A 16,288-nucleotide genomic window follows, 5' to 3' on the forward strand; every position below is an offset into this window, starting at 1 on the left:
TGGTTTTCCATCTTTTTTCTGAAACTTTTCGTGATTACATATTTTGCCACATGAACTTTCACCAAAAGCACCTAAATTAATTAAAAAGACACACCCCCATTGCAACGGCTTCGATGAATCCTCTTGCAATGGCTCGATCAAGAAGCCTCGATGGCTTTAAGACCCAACAAATAACCTGTTTCGGAGAGATGCTTCTATCCTCTACTGGGACCCTTTCATAGGAGAAGGCAGGGATATGATTGAGATTAAAAATACAAGATTTAAAATAGTTATAGAAATTAAATTTAACGGCTAAAACACTAGTAATATTGAATGATATATAGGATTGAAACCATACCCAAAAAACAAATATATTAATCTTTTGTTCAACCTGTTCCCTCTTATGATGATCCCTACAATTTATTTTTTTTGGATATGAATTCTCTCCCATCCCATTTTCCTCTCCTCTTCTATTTGAACGCTCAAGATTAAGTCATATCATCATCTTGTTTGACCTTCTTTGTAGAGAGAGAAAGAAGAAGAGGAAACTGAAAGAGGAGGGGAAGGGAAAAGAAGGGCGAGAATCCAACTCCCAATTTTTAGTGCGACCATCACATAGTAATTTATCCACACATCATAACATATCACATAATTACCCACTGCTATTACTAATCCACATGTTACAATATAAGTGGTGGACAACATGATTGATGAACCTAAGAGCATATCATTGTAATAAACGATATGCACCATGACGAGATTGATAACTACCAAGCGATCGACTATCAGAAGAAAAAAAATTCAGATAATCCACGCATAGTCCTGCTGGCACTCTCCACATTTGCTGTCGTAACTATACAATGTTTGGACTGGCTTAAGTTGCAGAAAATCAACGCAGTCGAAATATACGAACATCGCCAAAACAATGACAAACAAGATTTGAATTCGACCAGATGCAGCCGAATTCGTTGCGCAATCCTCTGTCCATGTTTATCATGTTGAAGATGGACTTCAAAGACATGTTCAAGCTGATCTAATCTACATTATTTGGTCTATAATGTATGATTCGTACTCAAATTCTATATATGATTTTGTTTGTGACTTGTGAGATGCAGAGGTGGCAATGGTGGAAGCAAAGAATCTGCCAAAGGCGGAGCAAAACATGGTCAGGGTTTTGCGCAAACACCGGAAACTGCAACAGTCAATGCAGAAACTGGGAAGGTGCTTTGCACGGAGCTTGTCACGCTCAATTCCCAGGAGTTGCTTGCTTCTGCTACTTCAGATGTTGATTCACGATCAACGAACAGCAGCAGGCAGCAGTATCTTCAACTTCAAGCTTCGACATGTATCCAGTTATATAAATGTAAACAAAAGCTGCAAAGCAAGCCTAGTACTACTCACTAAATAATAATACTGCTGCAGAACTACTTCTACTAACCATCTTATGAATGAATCCGATAAACAGAGAGGTTCTAACTTTACTTCTCTAATACGATTAACTGCACTTCTCAAAAACTGCAGTCAATTTTACTAGACAAAATATCGACAAACATATGGATCGCTCATCAACAACTACAAGCTCGAAGTATTAGCATTGTGAAGAATATCGACCACATATTCGCGTTATAAAAAATAGTGCAGTAAACCGAACTGGAGCAAATTACTTGCTAGTTAATCAGAAATGTGCACATCACTTGCCAGTTACATTCTCAACTAAAGTCACCCAAAAGGGTAACTGGCATTAGTTTGGCTTCATTTCTTTAGGACAAGCGATATTTTAAACTACTCTAATTTACAAGAAGTGCAACTCGAACTAACCCACAATTTGATGAATCATTTTCTCAACATTACACAGCTCCACAATGTAATTATGTAAATTAAATTAGCAAAAAGGCAGATATTAAGGTAATAAACACAGATTAGGCACTGAATTCTACTCAATTTTCATGCTTCACCTAAAATCTTACATTGAGTAAGCAAAGCATTGGCCTTTTCTACTTCTTCTTGCCGCCTTTACCGGCGGCGGCTTTGCGGCGGGAGGGCAGAATAATCTCTCCCTTGAGGATAGGAATCTCCATGATCTGGGTGAGCTCGCCGTACTTCTTCCTGAACTTCTCGACCTGGTCGTCGTCGACGAGCATGCCCGACCGGTTTCCGAGGTAGAAGGGGTGGTTGCCCGACCACACGTCCACCACGTACTCCTTCTGGGTCCCACCCGTCGTCATCACCAGCTCCCCCTTGCAGTACACCTTCGCGTCCTCGTGGAACTGCGGGTGTATCTCCTTCTTCCTGCACGTCACCACGTCACCACAGAGCGGCAATTCCCCGCCGACGACCCACCGCCGCCGCAGACCTGGAAAAGACGGAAATAATCATTTAACAAATTCATTTGGTAATATACGAAGAGATATATACGAGGTTCTTTGGGTAAATTTACCTTCTTGGGAGGGAGGAGCGTGGGGAAGGGTGTTCCATGGAGGAATGAGGTGTTTAGATTGAGCGCCATTTCTGTGTGTTTGACAAACGACGGAGAAGATGAGGTTTTATGTGGTTCTTTCATCCAAATTTACTGAATTGCCCCTGAATGGTTTGGGCTTGGTTTTGGACTAAATTTTAAGCTAGAAAATTAAATGGGCTGTTCGGCAAACAAAATAGTTCAACTGGACTGAAGCCCAATTGGAGAGATTGAAGGCGGTGGGATCTGATCTTACGACTAAGAAAGAAAAATTGGAAAAAAGCAACCTACCAGAGGCGACCTTCTGTATTTTGGTCTCACTCGATGATCTTGGTCGAACAACTATGTAGTGTGAGCGTTGTGACCTGAAGAACTTTCTCGTTCAAAATATGCCAAGCAGGATGGAGACTTGAAACAATATAAATTTCTTGGTTCATTTCTCATTCGACCTATGAACATACGTTCGTTCCTTACATATAAACCGACAGTTGAGGGTGTCATTAGTTTGCTTACTAGTACAATGGATCCCCTAGCAGCAAGAGCGAGAATGTCAGAACTACAAGACCTAAGAAAGTTCCTCTGAAGACTGCCATTAATAATTCAAGTCCAAGGCTTTGAGTGTATAGTTTACTCTCACTGCATGGGTATACGGTGCACTCCCACCTACTACTGTGGATAAAAAGCTGTTCACATTGTGGAACTTCTTGTCTCTGGTGTCACCTGCTCCAAGGAAGAATATTTCTCTAACATTTGATTTTTCTCCACTTTTGGCTGTAGAGAGTTTGCATCACTTTAATCAATCAATATGTAATATTGCCTTAAATTGGGTAAAATCGCATTTCATACGTACGAAGTTTCCTCACTGTTTCTTACGCTGGGCAAAACCCCAACGCGGTTTAAATATTGGGTTTAGGGTATAGATGAGGGTGTGAAAATGCCATTAGCAGCTAATCAGACTAAAACTGGAAATAGTTTCGCAGAAGATGAGCAAGATGACTAGATGACAGCACAACTCCTTGAAATGACATATAAGATTGATACGAATATTTGTTTCATATTTGTGATTTCTGCAGGTAAGTGTGATTGATTCAATCACCATGATTAAGGTTCGACTGCTATATACAGAAAACCTACGTTTGGGCAGTATCTTCTGCCAGCTGCGATTGCGAGGACATCGAACAACCCACACGGTAACTCGTGTGAACTCGAGCACTTAAAAGTGAAAGGCTCCATTTTACGATGCTAGCAAGAAAAATAATGATGCAGAACAATTGGCCAAATGGATTGAAAAGAAAATGGACTGTCGGAAGGCAAAAGGATGCAGTGGGAATATGTAAATTTGGTGTTCGTGCTCTGATTTAGGCCTATGATACTTTTTTGTAAAGAGAACGATACCACGGTTCAAACTCACTATTTTGTTATGACATACCATGAATTTTGGCTATTTGAGGACATTTTAGCCTCCCAAATGCAGATTTAAATGCGTAGTACGTGTGTTATACGTGTAAAGTATATTGGAGTTTTAAAAATGTGCAAATTTAGGAGTCTCATGCATCTATGTGTGAGAGCAAGAGGGTTACCCGAGGTTAGAGATAAGAGAGAAAAAACTCCAAAATCTAAAAACAATACAGCTCCAATTATTTCCTCATATTATAGCATCTCTTTTGTATGACATAGTTAACAATGGAGCCTGATAAACATAATTCACAGTGGAGCCTGATAAACTGCATCATGTTTATAACTATATATATATATATATATATATATATATATATAGTTACTCCACATGAACTGTAAGTTTCATTCCATTTTCACAGTAGGGAGACGGATATGGTGCGAAGTAGATTGTGCCCTTCTCCAATACTGCATGATCGTTTCCTGACGTGTATAGTTTTATCACGCCGGCATATAACTCACACTTGTCGAACAAATATTTGTCCCGTACAGCAGCTACCATGAGAAGGGGATCTTTATATTCGAAAACTGTTTTCAAAATACAATATTGAATTAGTAAACAAACCAGCTGCTAATCAAATATAGTAATATTTGAGGATGCATGAACACGAATTGAAAAGAAAACCAAAGTGTTAGTCAGCCATTTTAATTACCCAAAACATCTCCAGCCTTGAACTTCTTGTCCTCAGTCCACTGGGTTAAGTTAGCATCAGGGCTCCATCTTTCCTCATCCCCCACTATATATTCTTTTCCATCAACTTCTTCGCATCGGAGCAGCAAACAACTGACAAAAAGGCCGATTCCAATCACCAAAATTTTGTTCATTCCAACTGCCATCTTTGATCGATCCACAGACAAACTATATATATAACCTTGACCTTTCTCTATCAACCCCGAACACAAAACAACTTATATATACAATATTGAGCCTATTACGCATTCAATTCGTACGTTTTGATTTGCTCCTCCAAATGCCATATGATCGATATATATTTCCATAACTAATTTTCACATTTATTGAATAATTATTGAAAATATATATTCCTTATTCTTCTATGCTTGTGTATTTCAACTCATAATCGGGTCAATTTCTGATGATGATTTTGTATCATTTTAGAGGTATATCATTGAATGGGTGGATAATCCATTGAAAATTTTGTAATGATTTTATACCATTTTGAGTCAAATACTTAATTGTTGCCAATGTGGGAATTGGTTTCCCGTGAGACACCGTGTGGTGCCACTCGTGAGAGGGCGTTTTGGGGAAGAGAGTCTTATCTATCGACAATTGTGCTGTTTCCTGGTAGTTCATTTAGTTTTTCATTTTTTAGTCTAAATTTTTTAGTTTTAGAACATGAATGTTGGTTTTGATTGCTTAGATGATATCGGTTTATATGAAGCATGTTACGTACATTATGTTGGTACTTGGCACAAAGTTTTTATTCTATTTATTTTTTCATATACATTGCGCAGTGAGTTTTAAAATTTCATTAGTGAAAAAGGTTTTTGCGCGACAAGGTGTATTTGGACACCCAAAATTTCATCGTGCAAGAGTTTATTTTTTACTACTGATCATTTCACCATCAAGAGTGCAAACACGTAAAATGTTGTCCTTTGAGAACGAACAAAGAAGCATACTTTGGTTTTTTTTTTTTTTTTTTTTTTAAACAAGAATATGTATGTTCCTGGGAAAGGCATCAACCATGAAGAAAGAAGGTACAAATGATTAAGATAAGTGTTTTACTTTTCGTTTATCTGGAACCTTTGCAGCATTAAAGCTAAAAGTTTAACCCCAGAAGAAATTAAAAATGTGAAATTAAGAAAGTTAAGAAAGTGGTCTCTTTTAGTTTAAGCATATACATAAACTTAATTTAGCTAGTTAATTACTTAATTAACGCGACGACAATTCTTTCGGACTTGTCCCTCGAACCCAGTAAGAGGACTAATGTTCCCCATCTTAACCATGGACTTAGCAAACTGCTGAAAGAATAAGCTCTCATTAGCTGCATAGGTTTTCACCAGCTCAGCTGCCTGCCTTCTGTTCCCAGTAAGAAGTACTTGGTCTGAAGGGAGAAGTCCATGTCCCCCAAGTATAAGCTTGAAGTAGCTGTTGTCGAGCCTTGTAGGGGAAACAAAGTCCAAGGGAGCAGGTGTGTTGTCGCCACCTCTTCTTGGGCAAACTGATTTCCGAGTCTGCCTGACGAACGAACACTTAGCGAACCCAATTGTATGCCCTCCTGCATTGATATTGTTCATAACAAAAAAACCATAAATGTTCATCTTGAATTTGTACCGCGTTTAGGCCATCGTGGTTCATGAAACATAATTTTACTCTACTAATAATAGTGTGACATCCTAACAAAAACTTAAACATTTTCACTCTTTCATAACCATCTTTCACTTTGCCCCTCGACTTTCAGTTTGTTATCGAGCCTCGTTAGTTTTGAATATGTGTGCCTAATCGTAAAATTCATCAAATTACTAACTTTTCCCACTGGAATAGACAAAAATAACCCTCATTTTGCTGGAAATTTTTAACCCATTTGACAACATGGGACAAATTGGCACGTTTCAAAATATTAGAAAGCTCAAAACTAATTTGAAAGTCGAGGGAAAATCAAAAGAACGTACCAAGTTTAAAGGATCCCTTGCAAATAATGTGATAACAAAGGAGAAAATAAAGTAATTATTGGGTACCTGAGAGGGCAACAAGGTCAGTTTCGTCAAGACCCTGACGCTCGAAGGCGGTTATGAGGGCTGAGAGATCGGGTAGTGGTGCTGGAATGTCTCTGTTTGAGCTTTCAAAACTTGCAGTTTTGGAGTCCCTTCTTCCTAGCGGCAACACCCAATCAGGTCCACCGCTCTGTTCCATTACACCACATACACCAACCAAGTTGATCACTTATTAGTAAATTAATCAAGTAATAGTTTGGGCTATGTAACATACGTTTGTTCTTCTATTTATAAACCGACATTTGAGGGTGTAATTAGTTTGCTTACTAGTACAGTGGATCCCCTAGCAGCAAGAGCAACAATGTCAGCACATGACACAGTCAGGGGACATGCTTCTTCTAGCTTGGCCTTCATCTCGTCTATTACTTCAAATCCTCTCAGAGAATTAACGTTTGGTTCTGCCCCCTTTTCGCTTATTATAGTCGTGCTGTTGTCTAGTAGCACCGAGGCGTCACAGCCCTGTCATCCAATCATATCATATGTTTAGCCTTAGCCATGCATATTTTATTATACATTTCAAAGTAAGTTTTGATCAAAACGAACCTGAGCAAAGCAATCATGGAAGTGAAGCCTTATCAGAAAGGCTGCCACCCGGGGATTCTTCTTGATGGCCCGTTGTAATACGGAGATGACAATGTCGTTAACCTGAGGGCACGACGATTGATAGAATTGTGGGAAAAGATCGTGAGTCTGAGACCCACCCGACCCAAAGTTGAAACCATCCAGGTGAGAGGCGGAGAGCGTGGCTGATACCACCAGTGTCACAACTACAAGACCTAACAATGTTCCTCTGAAGACTGCCATTGATAATTCAAGTTCAAGGCTTTGAGTGTATGGTTTACTCTCAGTGCATGGTGACTAGTTAATTTATAGAGGTGAACTAATGGAAGAAATGGGACCACTCCCACCTACTGCTGTGGAAAAAGAGCTGTTCACATTGTCTGTCTCTGGAGTCACCTGCTCCAGGGAAGAATATTTCTCTGACATTTTATTTTTCTCCACTTTTGGCCATAGAGTTTGCATCACTTTAATCAATCAATATGTACTATTGCCTTAATGAGGGTAAAATCCCATTTTAGGCATAGGTACGAAGTTTCCTCACTGTTTCTTACGCTGGGCAAAATCCCAACGCGGTTTGAATATTGGGTTTAGGGTATAGATGAGGGTGACCTATGAAAATGCCATTAGCAGCTAAACAGACTAAAAGTGGAAGTAGTTTCAAATTTGAACCGGATACCACTGGATCTACAGTTTTGCAGAAGATGAACAACATGACTACATGACAGCACAATTCCTCGAAATGGTTTCATATTTGTGATTTCAGGTAAGTTTGATTGATTCAATCACGATGATTAGGGTTCGACTGCTATATACATAAAACCTACGTTTGTACGTCTGCCAGCTGAGATTTGCATGTACATAGAACAAACCACACGGTAACTAGTGTGAACTCAAGAACTTAAAATAATAAGATAAAGAAAGTGAAAGCTCCATTTTGAGATGCTAGTAAGAAAACTAATTACGTTAAACAAATGGCCAAATGGGTTAAGAAGGAAATTGACCGTTAGAAGGCAAAATGATAGAGTGAGAGTTTGTAAATTTGCTGTCCGAATTCTGATTTGGACCCATAATATTTTTTTGCAAAGGGAATGACGTCACAATTTAAACTCAACGCTGTGCTATGACATACGATGCATTTTGGTCATCTAAAGACATTTCTCTCCAAAATGTAATTTTAATTTTCGTAATAAAAATTAAAATGTTTGTTTCCCAATAGAATTAATATCGTTTTAATTACTTGAGTCTTTTAAGTTGTTTTAACAATGGTGGAATATCTCAAAGGAGGAAGCAAAAAAGGGCATGAAATCATTTGTCACGCCTTTCCAATTTCTAAATGTTTGTTTTCAAATAAACTGTTGTAGAATATTGTAATTAGTTAAGTTTAATCAATGGATTAAGAAGATGAACAAAGCATCTTTTGATGATTTCAAATCTTCTCACCTGAATTTCTCTGTGGCCTATTTCAAAATTTGACCTCTGTCCATTACTAGCCCTATTTTAAATGCCGCTAACTCTCTGAAACACGTCATCTGAGTTGGCTGAGTCTCATTTCGCAGCCAACTCAGATGGATGTGCCCTATTTTAAATGTTTTATTTGACCTGTGCACACCCCCCAATTAAAACATTCCTAAACAATCCCATTTCATTCCTTCGAAAATTCAAAAACCCACCAATCAAAGCGAGAGGCTTTGGATTCTTCCAGCAAATTTGACTATGCCTTCTTTTTACAAACTAAAGCATATCGGAAAGAAAATTCATGCCTTTTCAACATACTTTTCTGCTACATCAAGCAAACCTTCAACTATAACATGTAGACCAAGATTAAAATAAATCAAATTCCATATGATTACAAAGTAAAGAGAAAAATCTGAAATCCATCCTTGTCCAATCAATCCCAGATAGTGAATAGAATTGTAATAGTACTTGGGTATGTATGTGAAATTGAATCTGTGAACAATCGTAAATGAATATACCGTTACTAACCAAAATATGAGAATTTCTTTATCATCTCTTCATTGGTTTAAAATCATGGTTCTGCAACTTTGTATAAGAATTGAAATGCCCCTCTACGACTACTTAAGTTGCATACCATGATTACCATCGATTTGCCAAGAAATGAAAGAAAAAAATAATATTTGTTCTTGCGTTACAGCATTTGGTAAACTACAAGATCAAAATTGGTATTAATATGGAGTTTGATTTATTTTAAGGTTTTTAATTTTTATTTTTTAAACTGCGGTTTCTACTCCTGCTCAACCGCTCCCTGATTTTAATTTTTTAATGAAACGAATTTTTTTTTCTTTAAAAAAATTACCCCTGCATATTCTTTTGTATTCTTTGGGCTGGTTTTGAATTTAATTGTTTGAGGGGCTTTTAAGTCCAAATATTTTGGTGAAACCTTGTGACTTTCTAATATTAGAGATTAGAAATATATCATGTATGTAATATCATTTAGAGTAAATCGGTATGTTTAAAACATCACCGTTTGGTTTTTTGGGTTAAAAAGTACCATCGTCTTTTTTGCACCCACAATTCAAGGTTTTTTCTTTTTGTTATTATAGATATAGTTTATTTGTTTTTTTTCTTAAATATCTTTATTAATTAATGAAATTCTCTTTGTCAACCAAAAGATGATGAAAATACTACTTAGTCTTCTATCACACAAAAAAATGATAGGCAATAATGTAATTTCATACGTTCAAATTTTACTGTTTTTTATTGAAATTTCACCTACATGTGATTTTAAAATATCTTCAATATTAAAAATAAAATTAAAAAATTAAAAAAAAAACAAAAAACAAAAACCTCCCACTTCTCCCTCGTTCTCTCTCTCTCTCACTCTCTCTCTCTCCCCTCTCCTCATTTTCTAAAAAAAAATGTGTTCATACACAGTCAAATGCTAGTATTGAACTAATAGAACATTAATTAACAAGATCTTTTACAAGATTTTAGGAGTTTGTTATATTTTGGATTTAATTTGAAAATTATTTATAATGACAATTTGTGTAATGTTTTGGGTAATTAAAAGGACCGACCGACAATTTAATTTGCTTTTCAATTTGTGTTCATGCATCCGATTCCCCAAGTTTATTCTATCTGCGCGTGCGCATATTACTATTTTTTTATTACCTGGTTTGTTTACTAATTCAATATATTTTGAAAACCGTTTTCAAATATAAGGGTCTGTTTGATACTCTACTTGAATCTAACTTTTTAAAATAAAAAACAATTTTCAGGTTTTACGCCTAAAAAACTTGTTTTGGTAGGATTATTTTCAAAAATTGAACTCAAAACTAACTCAAAAATATACTATTATCTAAAAACATAAAAAGTAAGTTTTTAGAGTTTTTAAACTTAAACTCACTCATTTCTTTTCCCTCCCTCTCTCTCTCTCTCTCTTCTTCTTTCTCTCTCTTTTTTTTTTTTACCTTTTTCATCTCTTCTCCAATCCGCTCTCTTCATTCTCTCGGTTCTTTCTCTCACTCATCTTCCTCTCTATCTCGTCGAATCCTCTCTCTTCTTTCTCTTTCCTTCAATCATCTCTTCCTTTCTTTCCTCCTCTCTCATCTGTCTCCCTCTCCTACGACCCCCTTTTTTTAGATCTATTTGTCTAGTTTAAGTCATAAGATTTAAAAAATTTAAATCGCAAACCAATCAAGTTTTTTAGTCTTAAAGAAAATTGTTTTCAAGAAATGTTTTTAAGAAATGTTTTGAGAAATGATAAAAATTTTCAAATTGGATACCAAACATACCCTAAAGATCCCGATCTCATTGTGGCTACGGTATTGGACAATTATTTGTTCGAGAATCGGTACTTTGTTACCGATTGTTCGCAATTATAGTCGCTATAAATTTAGCGACTAATTTCCTAATGAGTCGCTACCATCATACCGATCCATACTTTCATTTACGTTTGTTAATTTTTCTTTTATTCCTCTTACCATAACAACAAACCATCATCTTCCTATTCTTCCAAAATATTTTTTCGAGCAAAATCTATTATAATTCATATTTAAACACTTGTAATCAATAATTTAAAATCTAAATTGAAAGATATTTGAAATTAATAGTGGTTGCTCAAATAAAGTAAATAAATTGGAATAGGGAAAGATCGGTATCACACTACTGATCATCATCCAGTCGTACTTAAATCATCGTTCAATCTATTTATTTTCACTTTCGTCTCAACGTGGAGTTTTGAAAATTAATAAACCTATACACTTCAAGAAACGATCATGATGTATTGAAGAAGGGCACAATCTACTTTACACCTTATCAGAGCTCGTTTGGATGTTCTTTTGAAATGACTGAAAGATCTTTTGGTAAAAATATTTTTAGAACCAATCATTAGTAAAGATGCAAGTAAATCCTGAAAAAAGCATTTAAAGTGCTTCTTGCAAAAAACACTTTAAGTGCTTTTGAAACTCAAAAATATTTTTTCTAAAAGTGCTTTCAGTCATATTAAAAGCGCATCCAAACGAGCCATCATTCTCCTTATTGTGAAAATGGAATGAAACTTACAGTCCATGTAGAGTAACTATATATATAGCTACAAACATGATGCAATTTAATTATCAGGCATGCTCCATTGTTAATTATGTCATACAAGAGAGATGCTTTAATACGAAGAAATAATTGGAGCTGTATTGTTTTTTGCCCTTGTTCATGATTTTTTTTTTCTTTTCAGGGTAACAACAATAGTTTCTTACATTATCTTAAATAATAAAAGTATAAAGATAATTAACTCTTACTTTAGTGTGTTCTCACTAAAATTAACTCTTACTTTAGTGTCTATAATCTCACTAAAGTAGCTCTTTATTTTTCTCTTCTCTCTAACCTTGGGTAATCCCTTTGCTCTCACACATAAATGCATGATAATTCATTAAATTGCACGTTTTTAATATGCCTATACGTATAATACACATGTACCATACAAATTTAATACATGTTACTTTTGACACACCCCCAACTTAGGAAGGTCGAAGCATGCTGGCCATCACCGTGAGGTAATGTAACCATAAGGGTAAGTGATGTGAAAAAGTGGATAAATTTAAAACTAATTAGAACTAATTATACTAAACAGTGAAAGAGTGCACAATCGTGGGAATAACCCACTACAATTATTCAGAGCATGATAAACAGTACGACTACCGTAGAGTAGTCAAAGTAGCTAAGTACATCTATTACACAACATTGGATAAGTTCATACTTCTAAACCAAAGAGAATGTCAGAACTGCCGAGATTCCTCAAATGCCACAAAGAGTACAACTATCTAGGTCCTGGAGGGGCGAAAAATAAAATTGAGGGGATCAGCAAAACAATGCTTATACGAAAACCTTTATTTTGGAATATAGTAACCCCTCGCTGTAAAACAAGTATAGTTTCCTTAAAACATACTACGTAGGTATGTAAACAACAATATAACCAGAAAATATGCCAATTCATGATATATCAATGCCACAGTAATAAACATCATATGATAATCAAGTATAGCTAAGTGATCATCCATCTAAACTGACACACAAGTTCGAACAGATAATCTCTAATACAAACAGGACCGAGTTTAATCAATACGCTCTAATACTACGATCACGTGAAGGCTGGTGCAGAAGCACGGTCACATAGAAGTTGGATTGCCTAATGCAATATGCCCGATAGGACAGGCACCTAACTTGGATCCAAGATGAGCGAACGGTGAGATGTGAACATACACGTGAAGGACTGGCCCAGGCCTTGGGACGAATACTGACACTGGTGCAGCAGAATGAGCATGAACAAATATGTATGAATGTCATGACAGTAATATCCCAACCATATAGCAGCATTTATCACATTTAATATCACAATAACGAATACTTGATAGTATAAGCATAAAAGTGAAGTAACTACGTATTTAGGAAAACTATAAATATGTATAGCTGTAAAATAAAATGCCCACTCACAAATACGTCGCAAGGTCGTAGCCCCCGAGTCTAGCCTGGCCCCATACGTCTTCGGGATATGTTTCCCCTATATGTGAAATAACTATAATAGGATTAATTAAAGCACATATACGGAAACTTAAATAAAAACCCCAATAGTTTGCTCAAACCTAGGGTTTAAATACATGAAATAGATCTACTCAACCTCACGAACCTATATAAATTTTCAGATAAATTTTTGGACCCCACACGCGCCCCCCATGCGTAGGCACGTACCATCAATTTAACTGGCGCCGTTAGGAATATTCTGTTAGAACCTTAACAGACATTAACGGCGTTACCTGACACCGTTAGAATATTCCGTCAACTTTGACGGAATATCCCTTATCTTCTCCGACGAGCTCCGTCGTCCGCCGCAATCCTCCGCCACCAGCGCCGTAGTCTGCAACTCAAATCTCGCCGGTTTCTGGAAAAATTTCAAACTTGCATAACTTCTTCATTTCTCAACTATTTTCGACCTACTTTATATGGATTTGAAGCTTATAAAGAGTATAATCGTGTTATACCTCATTGGAGTCCAAAAGGTGGACGGAGGTGGTCGGAAATCACCTCGAAATTTCTGGCCAAAAGTGAACTCCTCGAAACTCAGTTGTTTCGACGTCCAAGCTACTTCAAAATTGTCCTAGAGGTCTCGGGAAGTTGTGGGAAAGCTTCCTCGACCTTCAAAACTCCTTAACTCGGCCTGAAAATTGATGAACTCAAACTCATTGAGTTCGGACCTTCCAAGTTCGACGTCCAAAACTCAGTCAAACTAAGGTTGGTTGGTATGGTTGAGTTCGTGAAGATGAGATGAACGTAATGGTGAGGTTTTTAAGCTCAATTTATGAGCTTTGGTGCTCATTCATGGTAGTTGCAGAGAAAGAGAGCTTCGGGAAGGAGAGAGAAAAGGAAGAGAGAGAGAGAAAGAGCTTTTGCTTTTGCTTTTCTGATTGGGTGTCGTAAGGAGGGAATGGATGGTATTGGTGAGAGATTTGAGGGAGTTGATTGGTGAGGGATTGACATAATGGGGAGTGCACGGGTTGGCTTTAAAGAAAACCAAGGATAGGGTTTAAATTTTGTACAGAAAAGAGAATCGAAAATCTATCTGAAATAGTATTTTCAAACTGATAAAAATTCTCGTACTCTCACAAGAACGTGTACAATTTAAAAGCGATAGTGAGGAATAAAATAAAAGCGATATAAACACGTCCATACCACTTACCTACAAGGGCATAATAGTTAATTCACATACACAAGGAGGAATTACGGAGAAATCGTCACAATTTTGATACATTTTTAATAATTAATATAAAATATACGTATTTTATACATGTTTTTGACATATTTAAAAAATATTTAAATATATAATTTTAAAATTTTTAAAAAGGCCCTTTTAGTCGAGACATTTTTAGCAGCATTTTGTATCTTACTATTTGTACACGTTTAATGTTAAAATGGTCAGTTTTCTGATTTTATAAATATGAAGTCAATAATTGATTGCTAGCGTCACCAATATTTAATAAATATGTCAATCATTTCAATTATTTCAACAATCAGAATTTGTTAATTTCACACTCTGGCCATTATCCAAGAAAAAATAAAACTCAGTTTGTTTACCATACAACGCATGAATAATTTGTGGCATTTTGATCGATATGCTTGGTTTTTGGATTTCTTAGACTAAACGTCTAAGACTTTTAAAGATTTGATCAAACTGATTTCTACAATTTTAATTAATTTACTAATTAAGTTCAAAACTTCTTGCCCTCAGTCCACTGGGTTAAGTTAGCATCAGGGCTCCATCTTTAGTCATCCGACTCATCCCCCACTATATATTCTCTTCCATCAACTTCTTCGCATTGGAGCAGCAAACAGCTGACAAAAAGGCCGATTCTAATCACCAAAACTTTTTTCATTCCAACTGCCATCGATCTTTGATCGATCCACAAACGAACTATATATGCAACCTTAACCTTTCACTATCAACTGCAAATGCAAAACCACATTACAAATCCATTTATATATACAACATTGAGCCTATTACGCATTCAATTAGTAAGTTTTGATTTGCTTCTCCAAATGCCATATGATATTTCCATAACTAATTATCACATTTATTGAATAAATTATTGTTGAAAATATTCCTTATTCTTCTATGCTTGTGTATTTTTTTTTTTATAGCTAACCATGCTTGTGTATTTCAACTCATCGTCAGGGTCAATTTCTGAAATCACATTAATTCCTGATGATTTTATTCCATTTTAGAGAGAACATTGACTGGTTGGATGATCCATTGAAGTTTTTGTAATGATTTTATATCATTTTGACGTCAAATATTTGATCATTGCCAATGCAGGAATTAGATTCCCTTGAGGTGAGACGCTGTGTGGTGCCACTCGTGAGGGGGCGTTTTGAAGAATAGAGTCTCACATATCAGCAATTGTGTTTCCTTGTAGCTCATTTAGTATTTCAATTTTTAGCGTAGATTTTTTTGGTTTTAAGACATGAATGTCAGTTTGGATTGCTTGAATGATATTAGTTTATATATGAAGCATGTTACATTATGTTGTGTGTATTTTCTTTAATACTATCACCGAGTGTGTTGATCATGGAAACGATCTTGTGATGCTAAAACTTAAGAAAATTTTGTTTTGACTTCGTTTCGAGATTTGATATTGTATTCCCTTCTGCTTTGATATTGTTTACGATAAAAAAAAACCCTAAATGTTCAACTTGAATTTGTGCCGCGTTTAAAATCCAATATGAACAACTTGCATTCATTCAATTACAGGTATCCACCCCACCCCAAACAAAAACACAATATAAAAAAACTTATTGTATGAAAAATTTTGTTTACTCCAAGTCGAATGCCAACAGAAACCGTAACATATATAAATGAAATGTGTACACTTAAATTCCAATTTAGCAAAACTCCAGCGAAACCATTAACATGTTTTTCATATCGCTATACATTTTTGAGCAGCCAAGCAATGTCAGAGCATAAAGCACAAGTGAGCATATCATTGCAACGTAATGTTCGAACAACCAATGATTGGAAATTGAAGTAATATACAGAAAGAGATGACACCTTCACTCCCCGGTCCAGCATTTTGTTCTCCAATTTGTAAACCACGTCGTCGTCCT

The 16,288-nt window shown here is 36.1% G+C and overlaps 3 protein-coding genes and 1 pseudogene across 3 annotated transcripts; 1 reads left to right on the forward strand and 3 right to left on the reverse strand.

Annotated features, from left to right (window-relative positions):
• Positions 1–1,088: 1,088 nt before the first annotated feature.
• On the forward strand, positions 1,089–1,377 carry LOC137717276 (defensin-like protein 19). Its single transcript, XM_068456585.1, has one exon. It carries the CDS (start codon positions 1,089–1,091, stop codon positions 1,266–1,268), a length of 180 nt encoding a protein of 59 aa, XP_068312686.1. The 3' UTR covers positions 1,269–1,377.
• Positions 1,378–1,840: 463 nt separating this feature from the next.
• Positions 1,841–2,485, reverse strand: LOC137718609 (large ribosomal subunit protein bL31c-like; annotated as a pseudogene).
• Positions 2,486–4,211: 1,726 nt separating this feature from the next.
• Positions 4,212–4,726, reverse strand: LOC137717378 (basic blue protein-like). The gene is made up of 2 exons (XM_068456737.1): positions 4,543–4,726; positions 4,212–4,417 (listed from the first exon to the last, which is right to left on the reverse strand). Exons 1-2 carry the CDS (start codon positions 4,724–4,726, stop codon positions 4,212–4,214), a joined length of 390 nt encoding a protein of 129 aa, XP_068312838.1.
• A 1,050-nt stretch (positions 4,727–5,776) lies between these two features.
• On the reverse strand, positions 5,777–7,426 carry LOC137718812 (peroxidase 9-like). The gene is made up of 4 exons (XM_068458349.1): positions 7,166–7,426; positions 6,890–7,081; positions 6,587–6,752; positions 5,777–6,126 (listed from the first exon to the last, which is right to left on the reverse strand). The coding sequence occupies exons 1-4, from the start codon at positions 7,424–7,426 to the stop codon at positions 5,777–5,779; spliced, it is 969 nt and encodes a 322-aa protein (XP_068314450.1).
• Between the last annotated feature and the right edge of the window lie 8,862 nt (positions 7,427–16,288).

This window comes from Pyrus communis, chromosome 15 (assembly GCF_963583255.1).
Source record: "Pyrus communis chromosome 15, drPyrComm1.1, whole genome shotgun sequence".
Classification (NCBI taxonomy): domain Eukaryota; kingdom Viridiplantae; phylum Streptophyta; class Magnoliopsida; order Rosales; family Rosaceae; genus Pyrus; species Pyrus communis.

Excerpts from the sequence above, each read along its gene's own strand:
- LOC137717276 (XM_068456585.1), top strand. The coding sequence starts at position 1,089 with ATGCAGAGGTGGCAATGGTGGAAGCAAAGAATCTGCCAAAGGCGGAGC.
- LOC137717378 (XM_068456737.1), bottom strand. The coding sequence starts at position 4,726 with ATGGCAGTTGGAATGAACAAAATTTTGGTGATTGGAATCGGCCTTTTT. Across the intron at positions 4,418-4,542 it reads CAAGGCTGGAGATGTTTTGG|TTTTCGAATATAAAGATCCC; the intron begins GTAATTAAAATG and ends TTTTGAAAACAG.
- LOC137718812 (XM_068458349.1), bottom strand. The coding sequence starts at position 7,426 with ATGGCAGTCTTCAGAGGAACATTGTTAGGTCTTGTAGTTGTGACACTG. Across the intron at positions 6,753-6,889 it reads CTAGGGGATCCACTGTACTA|AGCGGTGGACCTGATTGGGT; the intron begins GTAAGCAAACTA and ends GTAATGGAACAG. Across the intron at positions 6,127-6,586 it reads TGACCTTGTTGCCCTCTCAG|GAGGGCATACAATTGGGTTC; the intron begins GTACCCAATAAT and ends ATATCAATGCAG.